Source organism: Macrobrachium nipponense, chromosome 35, assembly GCF_015104395.2.
Source record: "Macrobrachium nipponense isolate FS-2020 chromosome 35, ASM1510439v2, whole genome shotgun sequence".
NCBI lineage: Eukaryota > Metazoa > Arthropoda > Malacostraca > Decapoda > Palaemonidae > Macrobrachium > Macrobrachium nipponense.
Genome location: NC_061096.1, coordinates 35,160,754 through 35,177,884, shown reverse-complemented (window position 1 = coordinate 35,177,884; position 17,131 = coordinate 35,160,754). Strand labels below are relative to the sequence as shown.

The 17,131-nt window shown below is 35.9% G+C and overlaps 1 protein-coding gene across 1 annotated transcript; it reads right to left on the bottom strand.

Moving 5' to 3' along the window:
* Positions 1 to 5,683: 5,683 nt before the first annotated feature.
* LOC135208604 (uncharacterized) lies at positions 5,684 to 12,052 on the bottom strand. The gene is made up of 4 exons (XM_064240968.1): positions 11,808 to 12,052; positions 10,810 to 10,953; positions 9,426 to 9,601; positions 5,684 to 8,995 (listed from the first exon to the last, which is right to left on the bottom strand). Exons 1-4 carry the CDS (start codon positions 11,835 to 11,837, stop codon positions 6,835 to 6,837), a joined length of 2,511 nt encoding a protein of 836 aa, XP_064097038.1. The 5' UTR covers positions 11,838 to 12,052; the 3' UTR covers positions 5,684 to 6,834.
* Positions 12,053 to 17,131: the final 5,079 nt, after the last annotated feature.

Here is a 17,131-nt window from a genome sequence, read left to right as displayed (position 1 = left end):
ATCATCATCACCACTACAACCGATACCTCAGCGAATGCAAAGCGCACATGCGGGTGGAGAAGTGTTTGCTTTCTAGCAGCGTGACGCACACCAGAATTCCTGCTTTTGAGTGGCGTCAACACAGGACGTTGTTTCTGAACTGTGATGATTCGCAATTCAGAAAGAAGGATACTTATGACGCTGTACTCAGTGATTTAAGTCTCTCACTCTCCGTCGGGAGAAATTCATAGCTCGCTGGCATTTTCACGAGGAAGGAACGGTCTAGGCATGCTTTACAAACCCACTGCGCCTTTGGTGACCTAAATATTTATTTATGTGCCTATATATATATATATATATATATATATATATATATATATATATATATATATATATATATATATATATACATACATACATACACACACACACACACACACACACACACACACACATATATATATATATATATATATATATATATATATATAATATATATATATATTCATATATATATGCATATATATGTGTGTGTGTGAGTGTGTATAATATTGTTTCCCATAAATAAGCACTTTCCTGCTATGGAGGGTGAATCCAGTATGTATTTGCCATTTTGTTCTGAGATATTATGCGATGTGTGTGTATGCGTATTTGCGCCGAGATGGTTCCATATTGTACAGGAATGAATTAATTCTTACTGTATATTTCGGTAATTTTCGTCTTGTATCTGGGTGAGAATTGAGTGATTGGAACCTGAACCGTTAGGACCCGTTGATCTGCGTCGTGAAAGATGTCTGCATGGTAGCTATTTGACAGCAGTGGAGCATGCCCTAGAAAATTAAAATCTATCTTATGTACACAAACTCGGTATATATATATATATATATATATATATATATATATATATATATATATACTATATATATATATATATATATATATATATATATATATATATAAAGTACTCATGGTTTATGGACAATTTTTTTTTATTAAAATCTTATTACAATTATCAATTAATTATTTACAAATTTTCATAATTATATCAATAATATTACATATTAAGTACATCAATTATATGAATTCAAATATTATTCACATACTTACTTGTGAAATGTTTTCCAAGTTCATATGCATTTGATAATACCCATTTTGTGTACTTTATTTTACATTTTAATATTGAAATTATTTGACTTTGTAACACCTCTTCTCTGCTGTACCACAAACAATTTATATACTCAATAATAAGTATACTTAATGTATTGTTCTTCTTCTTTTCTTTATAATCGAAATCCAACATCAATACTTTTATTGGATACTGAACTTTTATATCACATACTTCTTCAATGAAATTCTGGAACCACTTCCAAATATTTTTAACATATTTACAAAAATAGACAATATGCAGATGATTTTCATTTTCCATACATTTATTGCAAAAATTATTATCAGCAATATTCAATATCTTCAGTCTTTCCTTAGTAGCCAAAGATTCATACAAAAATCTATACATAATACTTCTTTGATAGGGGTCAACGAATTTGCATACAAGGTTACTCCATATATTACCCCAATTATGCAACGGGTATCTCTCAATTACAATGGGCTTATGGGTTGGCATCAAATACTGATAAATATTCTTACTTTTGACGTATGGAAAATTAGGCATTCTTAATAATTTCCTTACATTACCAATAATGATATTATAAAAAGGCGTAGCAACATAAGACATATTAAGGCAATCTTCTACAACCCACAACAAATTTATTCTAATACATGTGTAATATAAGGCTAATTATCGTCCATAACTATCAGATAACATAATATTCAAGAATGTACTTGTTAAAATAGCGGCTGCTTTATAAAACACATTAATAACCCCAATACCACCTTCTGTTTTTGGCAGATACAAGGAATCCCTTTTAATTGGTTGGTAAGTTCCACACCACAAATACCGGAAAACAGATTGTTCTATAATTTTTGCTTTCTCTTTCCCCAATGGAAATACATGACACATGTACCAGACTTTACTTAAAATAAGGGCATTTACAATAATAGACTTTTGATATAAAGACAAGTATCGAGTCGAAAGCATATTTATTTTTACCTTAACTTTATTGATTAAAGCATCCCAGTTCTCATCTACCATTTCCTTATAATCATTGGTTATCAATATGCCTAATACCATACACTTATTTTTCTGTTGTATCCAATCAAGTGGCCATACATTTTTGTCCTTCCAATTACCTAAACCCATGACACAAGTCTTATCTCTATTTAGTTCTGCACCAGTAGCTAGCTCAAATTGCTTTATAATACTAAAAACTACTTTAATACTTCTTTCTTTACTAACAAAAACCGAGCTGTCATCAGCAAAACCTACAACAGAACACTGGAACCCATTAGGGAGGTTCACTGGCACAATTTCATTGCTTTGTTTAATTGTTCTGTATAAAGATTCTTGAAATAATATATATGCTATCATTGACATCGGACATCCTTGCCTTATGGATCTCTCAACAGGAAAAAAGCCGCTAACAATCCCATTTACACAAACTGCACTTAAGCATCCAGTATATAACATTCTAATTTTCATGATAAACAACTCACTAAAACCCATCCGTGAGAGTGTTTTAAACGTGAAACTCAAATTAACTTTATCGAACGTCTTACTCCAATCCAGGTTAATTAGAGCACAATCCAAATTATTTTCATTTGCATAATAAGTTACATCCCTAATTAGAGTATTACATTTCACTATTGATCTTCCCTTAACCGAACAAAATTGTTCTCGTGATATAACTTTATGAAGGACACTTTTTAATCTATTAGCCAAAATTTTGGCAATGCATTTGTAATCCGTATTCAGTAAAGAAATAGGTCTCCAGTTTTTTAAACACAATAAATCACCACTTTTAGGTACTAATTTCAAGATACCCTTTTTTTGGCTTTTTCCTAATTCAAGGTCTAAATCTATCGCAAACTTAATCATTTCAGAGAACTCTGACTTAATTACATTCCATGTCTTTAAATAGAATTCCAGAGGAAGACCATCTTCACCGGGAGTTCCGCCTTTATTCATCATCTTTAACGTATTTAATGCCTCATCGACAGATACCTTTCTACATAACATTTCATTGTCCTCATCAGTTATTGTGCTCCCTATACAATTAAGGAAACTATCTTGTAGCTGTTCATCAGTATTTATCTTTGTGAACAGTTTTTCATAGTGATCCTTTACATGACAGACTATCGCCTCTGTGTTGTCGAGCGTCACACCGCTTTCTAACCTCAGTTGCCTAATACTATTTCGCTTCCCTCTGAGTTTCTCTTTACCTAATAAATTTGCAGATAATCTCTCTCCTTTTATTCTCTCTTCTGTCCGTTAACCTAACCTTTATCACCTTCACAATATTTCCATCTTTTACATTGATTTTTCCATTCTATCTGTGTTTTATAGCCTTTCATCTCTTCAAATTTATTGTAACCTACCAGAGGCCTTTACTTGATAAGTATTCAAGATAATTTTGCAAAACACTTTAGAGTGCCATACTTCTCTTGTATAGCTTGTTTAGACAGTCTTATGAAAAACTCTTTTAATTTTGGTTTCACAAATGTATCCCACCATTCCATAATGTTGGAGTATTTAATTCTTTCCTTTTTTAAAAAGTGCCATAATCTTTCAAATTTCTCCATGAAGTCGTCCCTCTCCAATAATGAAACATTTAACTTCCATATTCCTCTACCTATTTTACAACAATTATTAAGCAGAAATTCAGTTAATATCATATTATGGTCTGTTAAAGATAATGGAATATTTTTACAATTCTTAATATTACTATACAAATCAGTCACATACACTCGGTCAATTCTTGAAGCATAATTACCTAGAATGTACGTATATTCGGGAATATTGTTTATTGAAAACCAAGCGTCTTTCAATCCCAAATGCTGTACTAAAGATTTAAGACCTTTTGATACATACCTCTCATTACCTGTACTAACATCTCTACCCGAAAGTACGCAATTGAAGTCACCAGCAAAAATCAAATTTGATATGTTGTTCCTTAAATAATACAAAATATCCACAGAGAACAAGTTCTCCCTCTCTCTCTTTTTACTTGAGCCTGATGGTGCGTATACATTCAATAAGGAGAGGTTTATATCATTATACCGTATCCTTGTGAATAATATGTTTCCAGTGTCATCCTTTTCACTGTTAATTACTGAAATATTTGACTTTTTATTAAACAGAAAACACGTACCACCTTTAAAGCTAGTAGGCATATTAATTACAACCTCAAAGTAGTCCTATAAATAGTGTATCCTATTCACATCTCTAATATTATGTTCTTGAAGAAATAATACATCAATTTTATATTGATCAACTAACATCTTTACTTTCAACTGCTTATTAAGCTCATTTAAACCACAAATATTTAATGAAGCAGTGACTAAAGCCATTTTTAAGGAAATATTAAAATAAATACATACTAATTATTTACCTATTTTAGCCAGTTTAGAACATTTATTTTTACCATTACTATTATCATCATCCTCATGTTTGTGTTTACCAGAGTTCTGATCACTAATTAGACCATGATCTAATGCATTATCAACAAACATATCCTGGCTTTCATTTAAGGGGTTTGACAACTCAGAAAAAACGGAACATTCTCCTTCGCTATTATTCAATACTTTTAAGTTTTTCTGTCCATTGTCCTTTTTAATGGTAATTTTTACACCTGAACTGTCGTTAACAGTTGCTTGCCATTTTTGTCGTACTGGTATTTGACTTTTATCTCCGTTCCTACTCTTATTACCCTTTTCTTTAGTTGTATTGTTGCCTCTCTTTCCACTCCCTATTAAGGTTTCCTCAGGAATATTCCTTATAGACTCAACATCCATACCATTTTCACCTTCACCCTTTCTTTCTTTATGAAGTTTTTCCGTTGACATTTGCTCAATTTGTGCTATCTCCATTTCTCTCATAACGCACCCTCGCTCTCTGACTGTTTCAAGAAACTTCGAACCTGGACTATGTCCTTCCTTCTGGCGCCTGTCTGGGACCATGTTTCGGTACCAGATCTGTGAATGTTTGCCCGTAGGCTACTCTACGAGACCAAACTCAAAGGAGCCACGTCTATGAGTTATTTTAAGACTAAAGTTGTTACGGTAAGGTTTAATGGACAGTCATTGTATTTATTGCTTGATAGCTGTGAAGAACTGCTGTTTACGAGGAGATTCTGTAAATGATCATGAAAGTCGCGATAAAGAAGCAAACAAATAATCTCGTTACTAGCTTTTGGCTCAAAGAAATTGTTCGTCTGTCATTTTGAAGGTAATTCATGCTGTTTTTCCTTCTTCTTCTAGAACGAATAGTGGATTCTCCGAAAGAATTTTTAATTCGTCCTTGAATTAGATCCAGAACTGGATAGGAATGATGAAAGTACCAGACTTTTTGTCGGAATAAAAGTTGGGTGATGAAGCAACGTAAAGTAAAGAATATCTGTATAATGACCAATGAACATTTTTAGCATTCAGTGAGAATTTTATTTAGGAATCCATTTACCTGTACGATTGTTCATCTGTCATTTTTTTATTAGTATTCATTCTTCTGCACAATAAGTTATTTAGCAAGGTACAGTCTACAATGCCTGGTTCCATGTGACTGTCAGTATACTTCTTGAATAAAACTATAATCACAGTTATAATAATATGTACCGCATTTATTGAGTCAGCGACTGCAGACAAAGGTAGAGAAAAGCAGAACAATGCAATAAAACAGAACTCTTCACCTTGAAAACACTCGGTCTCAGTAACCAATTTACATTTGAGCTTTTTGTGAACTTTCCGGGATGCAGTTCGTATATACTCCGCTTGATTGACTGTGTCCTGGTTCAAGTGTGTCAAAGCTGAATGCCGGTTATCTGCTTCTTCTTCTTGCAATATTCCTTAGACCTATTGGTAAAATCGCTGGACGGACAGAAAACAGAGAGAGAGAGGGTGGGGTGGAAGGTTAAGGATTAACCGGGTGTAATTTTTATTGCTGTCTGAAATTGGTTGTCTGAAATTGGTTATACCACGCTCTGCACACCGACTAATACTAGGAGCTAGGGGGCGGGAAAGGGAGGGGGTTAATATGTCTCTTCCCTAAGGGTAGGGTCCAAAGAAAACGGACTTGGCGTATCTTCCTGCAACGTAGCAGGTAAGTCCACCGAAATACCACTACACCGAAATCAAATAAAGAAGAAGGAAGAAGAGATAAAAAATATGTTTACAGAATAACTCCATATCCATAAATTATTTTCCTGTAGGGGTATGTATCCCGCATATGTCCCATACACAGGATTATAAGATATTATTTCCTCCTACCTTTGTAGGTAGAGTTCTGTTGCTCATGGTTATGGGTTGGTTACGGGCTTATGACCAATATTAGCCACTCTTGCTCTCCCCTCGTTCTTGTTGAGCTAGCGAAAAGCAGATGTGGTATGCAGTTGATGTTATGGAAGTGATCACAAGGGTTTACATTTTTTCATTCATTCGTTTGAGTGATATGAGTTATGACTGTGTGAACAATTTAAAACTTTGTATACAGAAGATTCTTGAATCTTTGAAAATGAATGAGAAATATAGCCACATGTGTATGTTTTAAGAATCAGTCTTTGATGGCAAAGCAGATGTGGATAATCACAATCTAGAAAATATGACAATTGAAAGCAAAACAAGACGCAGTTGAGTATGTACTGCCTCTGAAGTACCAAGGTTGACGTTCTTTCGAAAGGGAAGCGCGAGAATATGCTGCAAAGTGTTTACTACACTGATAAAAACTCAAAGCAACATGTATAGCTGTTCTCACTGTCCATTACTGAGCCTGTTGATCAACTGCTTTACTAAATGGGGAGGCAGTACATCTTGAACTGCTTCAACCAACTGATGGTCATCCTGAGTCGACAAATGGTTCAAATTGTTACAAATATCACTCATGGGAGACTGTCTTGACTTCTGTGGACGAGAATGTACATCCTGGAGAATTCTGTTCATGGAGAGCCTGGCAGGTTCACAGGTACTGGGTGGAAAACCTTGCTGTTGGGTCGTATATACTTCAGAAGCTATGCTCGTATGCTCTGGATAACGATTATGATGGGCTTGCAATTGTTCGAGTGCTCCCCTCAACCTACCTACGGGCATCTGAACAGGTGTACCACTTACAGCGAGAGGTTGGAAGATTTCCGCACGAGAAGACGTCGTGTTCTCTAGCGATATGAACTCGGGTTCTCGACGTAACTCGCGAGTGACATGCCTCTCATTGGTTGAGGAATACATATGGGGTTGTTTTGGCCTGTAAAGCCCTGTATCAAAGACATTTGTTTGATATACTTTACTCAAATCGACTTGTGAACTATGGTAACTTGGATACCCGACTTGGATACTCTGTGGCATAGGAGAACATGGATTACCTTGAGGTGCTATGGGTACTAACCCTGCTGGTGACGTTTGCATTGAGCAAATTGTTGGAAACCTTCCATTTGGTACCCAGTAATCTTCGGGTTGTAAGTGATCATTCATAAAAGTGGCTGTACCTGATATATTTGGTGTGATAGCTCTTTTCATCTGTTGTGGTTGTTTAGCAGATTGCGGAAATACTCTATTCATTCTATCAGAGGGTAATATTTGCACTTCCTCCTCAGATTCTTGAAATCTATTGTTATAGTGTGATTCCTTCGGAGGTAGTCGGGCTCTTGGTTTCTGATAATTATGATCTTGCGTTACTGTGAAATAGGTTTTCTGTAGTTTTTCAGAAGTTATTATTATGTCATCCTCTTCTGTAGTTTGCTTGTCATTCTCAGACTGTGTTAGATCCACGGAGGTTGTTGCCTTCAGCTTCTTTTCACTGAATTCATTTATCAGACATCTTTCCGTACTATATGAACTCTCTTTAGCCTTGATGCGTTCGGAGAAAGCCTTTTTGGGCGGCATCTTTGGGTCCTCGCCCAAGTCATTGAGCGAACTAGCGAAGGAGGCTTCGTCCTTTTCCTCTGGTGATTTATCCTTCTTGTCTTTAGTGGCGCCTTTTTGGAAACATTCCTTTAGATCTTTTACTTCAGCAAAACAATCCCAGAGCTCTAAGGAAAACGAAGTTACAGATATTGATGCATTTCGATAATGAACGTAATCCTCAAGCAACTGGACATAAATCTCCTTGTAGTTTACTACTTTTGGCAGATCTGTAAGGGACATAAGGTCAGTATCAAAGGCTCCTATCATCAGACTTATCAAGGTCACCACTTCATCATCAAAAAATTTACAGTACTTTCTCATGAAAGTTTTCATCTTCTGAAAAGTATCTGCATCATCAATAAACTTCTCTGTGGTGGCTAAAGATATTGTTGGGAATGTGCAGAAAGGAGAAAGGAGCTTCCGAGGCCAGCATTCATGAACCTCCTGGAACTGGTGAGCCCCGAAAACGAAAATCGACTTGGCCACTGCATCTTTGAGCAAAACGCCCCGGTCGTTGTCGTCTAAGTCTCGAAATTCTGGCACTAGACTGAAAAACTTGCCCATGCCTTTGCAAAATACGAAGAAGAGGTGTTCCGTTACGTCAGCGTCTTCTTCGTAATAGTGTTTTGGGAACTCTGGGAAAGTTAGTGCTGCCTGCATGATTTTCTGGAGACCCTTGATTTTCTCCCGATTTTTTTCACTAAGTGTCTCGATGATGAGGCAGTCATCAACATCCTCTACCGCACAGCTGACGTCAACACTTGAAGTTTCTATGTTGTCGTCACTGTTCCAGTGATTCCACTCCATACTGGCCTCATGATGACTGCTGTTCGATGCAGAAACAGTCTCTTGCCATCCTGCTGGCTCAGTGACTCTGTGCTGGAGGTCCATCTGTTTGTAATTTTCTAGCAGCTGCTGCTTTTTCCTTTCAAGTTTGCGATACATCAGAGCTTTTCTGTCGCTCATGGTCATCACGAGTGAGGGGTCCATTCCGATTTTCCTACATGACTCATACCTGAGGGAAAAGTTTTTTGTGAGATAAATGGTAAATTAAGGACAGAAATATTTGCAGTTTTCTCAAGAATAATCTTTTTCTCTTTAGGGTACCTCTAGTGAATTCTGTTTCAGGGATAGAATATATATATATATATATATATATATATATATATATATATTATATATATATATATATATATATATATATATATAATATCTGCAGTTGAAGATTTAATGGCTAATATTAAGGACGAAATATTTGCAGTTTTCTACAAGAATAACTTTTCTCTCAGGGTACCTCTAGTGAATTCCGTTTCAGGAAAAAAGTATATATATATATATATATATATATAATATATATATATATATATATATATATATATATTATTTGACTCTGCAGTTGAATATGTAATGATGATTATTCTGAGGAATAAGTAAAGCTGACTCACCTACACGCCTGGCAGCTTCTCTTGTTTGGGGTAATCTGGCAGTTGCCCCCTGTGACGCAAAGAAAAGTCTCCCACGATTCGCTCTGAACTGTCCTCCTGAAGAAGGCCTTGCAAGAATCACAGCTCAGGCCTCCAAAGTGATAGCTTTTGGCTACGTCACCGCACACCTTGCATATCTAATGGGTGGAAACAAGAGAGTAAATAAGCAAATGTGCCGTAATGCGAAAGTGAACGGTCTGGCGCTTTAATCTCAGACACCCTCGCTCTCATAAATCACTGAGTTTGGTGATTAACACAACTCAGTTACGAATACGAGACTTTTCCCCCGATGATGGGAAGGTATTTTTTTCAATAATGATAAATTATTTGTACTCTTTTCTTCCATGATTTTATCACATTACATGAACTGTATGCCTTAGTTCAGAGAGACAAGAGGAAGAAAAGGGACATCAGATTCTCATGAAAATTTAAATCATGGTGGCAGTAACATGCAACTGAGAAATTCCCACGTGGAGCGTTCCATCCAACCAAACATGGATCAATTTACATAGGAAACTGAATTAGCTGGAAAAACAATACATCTTGTTATAACGGAAAGAAAGAGAGAATATAGCTGAAGATTAGAAAAATAATGTGAAAAGGATGAAAAATCACAGTTCTTCATTTCCTGACCTCCACTTTAGATGGCTGTACTACAAGGTATTTTAACAAATCGCTTTGGGAGCCGTAACACACAAACTTGTTCATATGTCCACACACACTGAAGTTTTCATTTCAGCCAAACTCTTATTCAATAGGCAAGATAATTTATTGACAGCGCGATGAACATTTGTCGTTATGACTAGCCTCTACTACCAAAAGAGGTTAGTCATAACTACACTTGTTCATCATGCTGTCAATAAACTATCTTGCCTATTGAATAAGAGTTTGGCTGAAATGAAAACTTCCGTGTGTGTGGACATGTGAACAAGTTTGTGTGTTATGGCTCCCAAAGTGATTTGTTAAAATACCTTGTAGCACAAAACCAGTAGGTATGTATACCGACTATAAGAAATACACGACCTTACAAACAGTCTCTGTGGGCAGCTCAGTCTCACTGTAAAACAGCTATTAAAGAAGAGTTCCGTAGGAAAAGGAATAGTCTTCGAAGAAGTTTAAACTGTATCACAGTCTCACAGCAAGAAACGATATCAGGAAGGGACCCGTAGCCAAAGATCCACTTTCCTGATTACTTAAACATGCTATGTTTTGCTTATAAAAGTAAGTGGCTCTGGTAAGAAGAAAAATTACCATTGTTAAATTATGTAAATACTATAAAATAACTGTAAATCTGCATTAATGTATTTTTCTGATAAAAGATAAAAACAAAAAACTTTCCTTTTACCTTTGGCAGTTTCTCCTTGTATTGGGCGGAGCACAGCGTCGTCCCGTCCGTCACATAGTCGACAAGATACTCCGAGGTACCTGGTTCCCCTCCTTTTAGGCCACTCGCGCTCTCCTGGTAGCTCATCTCTCCGTTGTTGTTCCCCTGAAGAACGGAAATCGATTGATTAGGGAAGAGTCAAATGAAGACGATAGAATTTTATCTGTCTGCTGGAGCAGAAAAAAAACAATAAGATTCATATTCTCAAGAAAAGATATCTGATTTCAGTGTCGATGGTAAGGCGAGAATCAGACCAAAAAAAATCTCTGTTTCTGCAAGTAATGTAGTACTGTCCATTACCATATTCTAGTACCATGAATTTTACCCTACGATACTAATAATAGTTGTATACTCACATCTGGGGTCACTTTTAATGAACGATGAAAGATGAATTCAGTAATTTTGAGTTTATTTTACAATGAATGATGATATTCCTCGAAAATAGTTACATAATGTACATGGTTATTTCTACTGTAGGTACCCTCATTTTTTAGTTAAATAATAATAATAACGCATTCGTCAGCGCACGCAAATTTCACGAATAAGAAAATAAACGACTCTTATTCAGTGGAATGCAAAATAAACAGAAAGCAAAAATGCACGGGGAGAATATACGACTGAAACTATGATGCGAAAGGGGAATGCATGTGCTATTTATTTTCTAAAGGCAACACAGCTTTTGTTTTAATTTAGGGCTTGTCCAGAATCACACACAATCCGTCTTCTTTGATCAAATAAACTTACATCATCGTTGTCAAAGGTTTCTGATAAAAGCAGACCCGCTTCTGAACGAAAGATATGATGGAAACTTCGTATTAGACAGTCTAAAACTATGGCAACAATGTTAGACTGGATGCCAGACAGAAAAATAACGTCAAAGTGTCAAGCGGATGCTAACAAATCGAGAAGGAAAACCAAAAGTGACGTGGAGCAATCGGCCTAAAATGTCTTCCTCTTACCTGGTGAGGTTGTATCCGTTGGGCGTTCATGAAATGAAATGCGGCACCCTGAACTGAGCCAGATAGGGTAACCTTCCTGTGTCCCCACCGGACTCTCTTTTCGGGTGCGATTTTCCTGATACTCGTGTAGCAGGAAAAGACATGCGAAACTGTTGAGAGTAATATTTGGCGACATTTCAGTTGCTTGTATTCATGACGTCATGCTGATGTGGAGGCTAGGTCCCAATCTTCTTTTTTATTTTTCCTTTTCCTGTCTCTCGTTTATCTCTTGTTTACTCTGTCCTGGAGGTAGCCTATGCTGGAAAAAAACCTGAACTCTTTATGAGACAAATCTGAATCTTTAAGAACATTCTCTGAGGTCAGCGAATATGTGCTAATTCTCATACCTAGTAGATGACCGATTTCTCTTTCATATGCGCTGCTACACTACAGCGTATAATCACGGTCTAGCATATACCTAGACCGTGCGTATAATAATCATTTAAATTCATGGTACGACTCGTGGCGCGAAGGGAACAAAGATTGCCACCGCCTACGGCTAGAATAAAGAGCCCGCGGTCATTCTTGTCTCCATTTTGTCCCCAAGATATTTCTCTGGTCCTTCCCAGATGTTCCGAACCTTTGTACTCTAGGAATGAAGGAAAGGGGTCACAAATTGCTGGTTATGAATTAGCATCCTCCAGTTGTTTTTATCTTGAACGGCTAAATTTATCGTTCGTTGTGGTATATGCTTAACGGAAGGGTCCCCTTCCTGAATCCGAGTCTCCCTATCAATCTGAGCTTGAGACCGGCACTAAATTGGCAATGGCGGATCTAGAAATCTTTCATAGATGGGGGTGGGGGGTACTTAGGATTATCGTGTGTGTATTATATATATAATATATATATATATATATATAAATATATATATATATATATATAATATATATATATATACATATATATATATATATATACATACACGTGTGTGTGTGTGTGTAACACGTACGCACATACGATACATATATGTCAATATTTATATATGTATGCACACATATATATACAGTAGTAGCAATTGTTTTTGTTGCTGTACAGTTGTTGAAATAATCATAAACAAAGCAATTTTTTGCTACTAATATTAATTTATTGCAAGAAAACAATGTTCCATTTCCATTATCCATACGATAGGCCGGGGTAGGGGATGGGTTACACGTGAACAGGTGTCCCCGTAGGTCCGCCATTGTAAATTTGGCTGACTTCACGTTAAAGTACACTAGGACTCTGTACAGTAGACACTTCAGTAGCCATGATGGCGTCAACAACTGTATTCCTCCTGTGACGCTCTTATTTATGATTGTGATATGGTTTTAAATGAAGGTTATAAACATACGTCAATAAACGCCCAAAGCATACAGCAACGGTTATGTGCCATGGTACATTAAAGAACGTATATATATATATATATATATATATATATATATATATATATATATATATGTGTGTGACATACGAATCTTTACTGATGGCCGAGTCGATAACTCACTGAAGTCCTGATTTCTCCTCTGTCTGTTGGTTCGAATCCATGAGAGGACGTAAATATTATCAACTAAAAAAATTCCCCTTCCATTAACATACTATATGAAAATATATTAGTTCCGAGGTAGAGCGAATTGAATATTAAAGGACACTTGCAGCTTAATGCACATACACACACATATATACTATATATATATATATATATATATATATATATATATATAGATATATATATTAATGTATATATCTATATAGATATTATTATTATTATATATTAATATAATATATATAATTATATATATGATATATATATAGATATATAATATAATATATATTATAAAATAAAAGGAGCCCATAAAAACGCCAAAATATGGAGAGACAATACCACATTTCAGAGACTGCTGTCTTCTCTTCAGGTAGATGAATGAGAAAAGTTACAGAAAAGGTCGTATTCATATGTGTGAGTGTTTTATATTTCGTCTTCTTCATTGAGGGGATATGTTAGATACAAAACGAGGATAGACACGGTGACAATACGTATGCACCCCGGCAAGACTTCCTCCTGCGCTGACGGCCAGTCATTGACAGAGGAGGAAACTCGTTGATTTTCTTCTCAGATGAGAAGGACGTGGCAGAAGCCCTCGGGAGATATCGTCGCTTGAAGGCAATGATACCCTTCAAAGGTTCAGCTTTGCTTTTTATGATCTGTTCACCAACCAGCACCTCCCATCAGCCCCACCCCCAACACACACCTACACCCACGACCATTTTCTTCTGAGCTCTCTCGCTTGGGTCTGATACATGACTAGCATTTGCGCGCCAGAGGGTACTTATTTGCATGTGTAAACGAAGATTCACATTGTCCGTGTACATGCGTATCAGTCCATTTATACTACAGTGAGAGATGTGTATTTCTGGTGATAGAAGTTCACTCTCGACGTGGTGCGGAATCACGTAAAGCCGTTGGTCCCATTGCTGAATAACCACTGCTTCCATGCCACGTAAAAGCACAATACAAACAAACAAACAATTTACACTACACTGCTAATTAAAAATACGCCTATCTTAAGTTGATACATAGGTATTGGATTCAGCTTTAGAAATCCAAACACTTCTTAATTATAAGAACAAGTTACAGACATTTTTGAAGTCCAATATATTATTTACAAATCGAATGCCCAAAATGTCTCGATAGTTACGTTGGCTCATCCAAGGGATTGTTGCAGGTCCGTTATATTACAGCCACAGGTTTGAGCTACAGAGCTGGATCTCGAACTACTAACCCCGATTTTTCTAGTATTAGAAATCGTGCCTTTAAATGCAAGATTAATATTGATAATTTTTTTTTTTTTTTGCCTTAATTGGAACTACGGAACAATCTGCCTACTGAACGACACCTGGAGTCTGTTTATTTAAGGTCATACGTCTCTTCTGAACTCCAACCGTCAACGTGTCTTCTTTGCACTAGGCCTAAGCGTTCTTTAGGCATGCTTTAACTGAGCTTGCGACTCACTTCGTAGTTTCATTTTTTATGACCAGGTTGGCTTTAAAAAATGCTTTCTTCTTTTTGCTTCATATATATATATATTAAGTTATATTATATATTATATAATTATATTCTATATATATATATATATATATATATATATATATATATATATATATATTATTTATGATTTTAAAGAATGCAAATAATGTTATTAATTCAGTTTCTATTTTGAATTAAGAGATTAAATAGATTTTTTTTTTCATTTTTACAGACCGATGATGTGTTTAGGTAATATGAGACGTTTCTAACAGTAAATATATAATTGTACTGTTGACTGTCATCTTTGGGCTCCTGTTTGCTTATGTACTTCCGCCTGAATTTGTACAGACACACACATATATATATGATATATATATATATATATATATATATATTATATATGTGTGTGTGTGTGTGTGTGCACATTCAGACGGAAGTGCATAAGCAAACAGGAGCCCAAAGATGACAGTCAACACTACAATTATATATTTACTGTTAGAAACGTCTCATATTACCTAAACACATCATCGGTCTGTAAAAATGAAAAAACTCTATTTAATCTCTTAATTCAAAATAGAAACTGAATCAAAAACATTAGTGGCATTCTAATAAATAATAAATATATATATATATATATATATATATATATATATATATATATATATATGAAGCAAAAAGAAGAAAGCATTTTTAAAGCCAACTTGGTCATAAAAAATGAAACGACGAAGTGAGACAGCAACCTCAAAGCATCCCTATATATATATATATATAATATATATATATATATATATATTATATATATATATATATATGTGTGTGTGTGTGTGTGTGTGTGTGTGTGTGTGTGTGTGTGTGTGTGTTTAAGATACGCAAAAGAGACTTGGATTGGATCTTCCGCGAGAAGAAGCAACTTCGCCTTCCAAGGCCACTCCACTAAAGAATCCTCAACGTATTTGACTGAAGATTTACGGCCTTGACAAATTCTTCAAGTTTCTCTCGCCTCCGGGGTTTCTCGATCCTTCTCTGGTTCAGAAAAAAAAGTGAAACTGGGCACGAATGTATTGTAGCTTCGGGCGTGTTTGGGTACTCTGGAGAGAACGCCATAAAGAAATACAAAAAGGAACTCCATACGATGGAGTAACGCGGGGGAGAGAGGTTCGTTGGACACCGTTTTAGTGAACTTCAAGGTTTTATCAGATTTTACGGCGAGGAATTTGATTATTAGAGTTAAAGGACGACAAAGGGAGCGAGTTCCTATCCGTCGCAGAGGAAGTAAGATGGTACTAATCATGAATCATCACATTATAACTTGTCTTAAAACGAAATTAACTTATATTAAAGCAGCAAACTTGAACGGCTTACCTGTACATTGTAAGTTACGTTTAAATTTGAAAATGCCGACGCAGAGTCTAGCTCGAAACTGCGTACTAACAGAACCCCAAGAGTACATGCGGTAAGACGTCGCCTGATGGGAACAATAGGGTCATTTGGAAAGAGGAGGGTCTCCAGCCGGACGAAGCACTGACCAAAATAATACCAAAGGTAAAGAGAAATCGAGATTATACATTTCGCCGTTACGAAGAGTTAATCTAACGGACAGGCGAGGACAGAGACTCTGATCTGACTTACTGCCTTAGTATCGCTCTTGATAAAGAGTAGGTGAGTCTAGCAAAACTCAAAATACAGAAAGGCAGATATAAGCTCTTACTCTGAACCCCCATCAAAGACAGAAGAGAGAGGTTGAAATTTATTTTCCGCTAGGAAAATCACAACATTGCCTGGGGGAGTACTACATGAAGAACTCTAGTCCATAGAAAATGCTCTTTGGGGACACTGAATGCACTCTCATATGCACTCAAGATTGGTGATGACTAATTAGTTCAGGACGATCGGCAAAAGATGATGAAACTATGAGGGAAAATATGTATGGTTAAATTTTAGACTCCGAAATATTATTGAAAAAAAAGAAGAGGTAGTCGGAGATAGTCATTTATACTGTATATAATATATATATATATATATATATATATATATATATATAGATATATATATAATATATATATATATATACATATATATATATGCGTGCGTGTGTGTGTGTGTCTAAATATAAAGTTCGGAAGAGGAAAGACGCTTCCCAGACAATTGTACCCACCGCTCTTATTCTTCTTCTACCGTCCTTACCCAGGGCGGTGGGTCAGTGTGTCGGTTCTCTAACCAGACAATCGGGGTATAACCTCCCAGAATCAAGACCTATATATTTATCTTGACTGTTCATTTT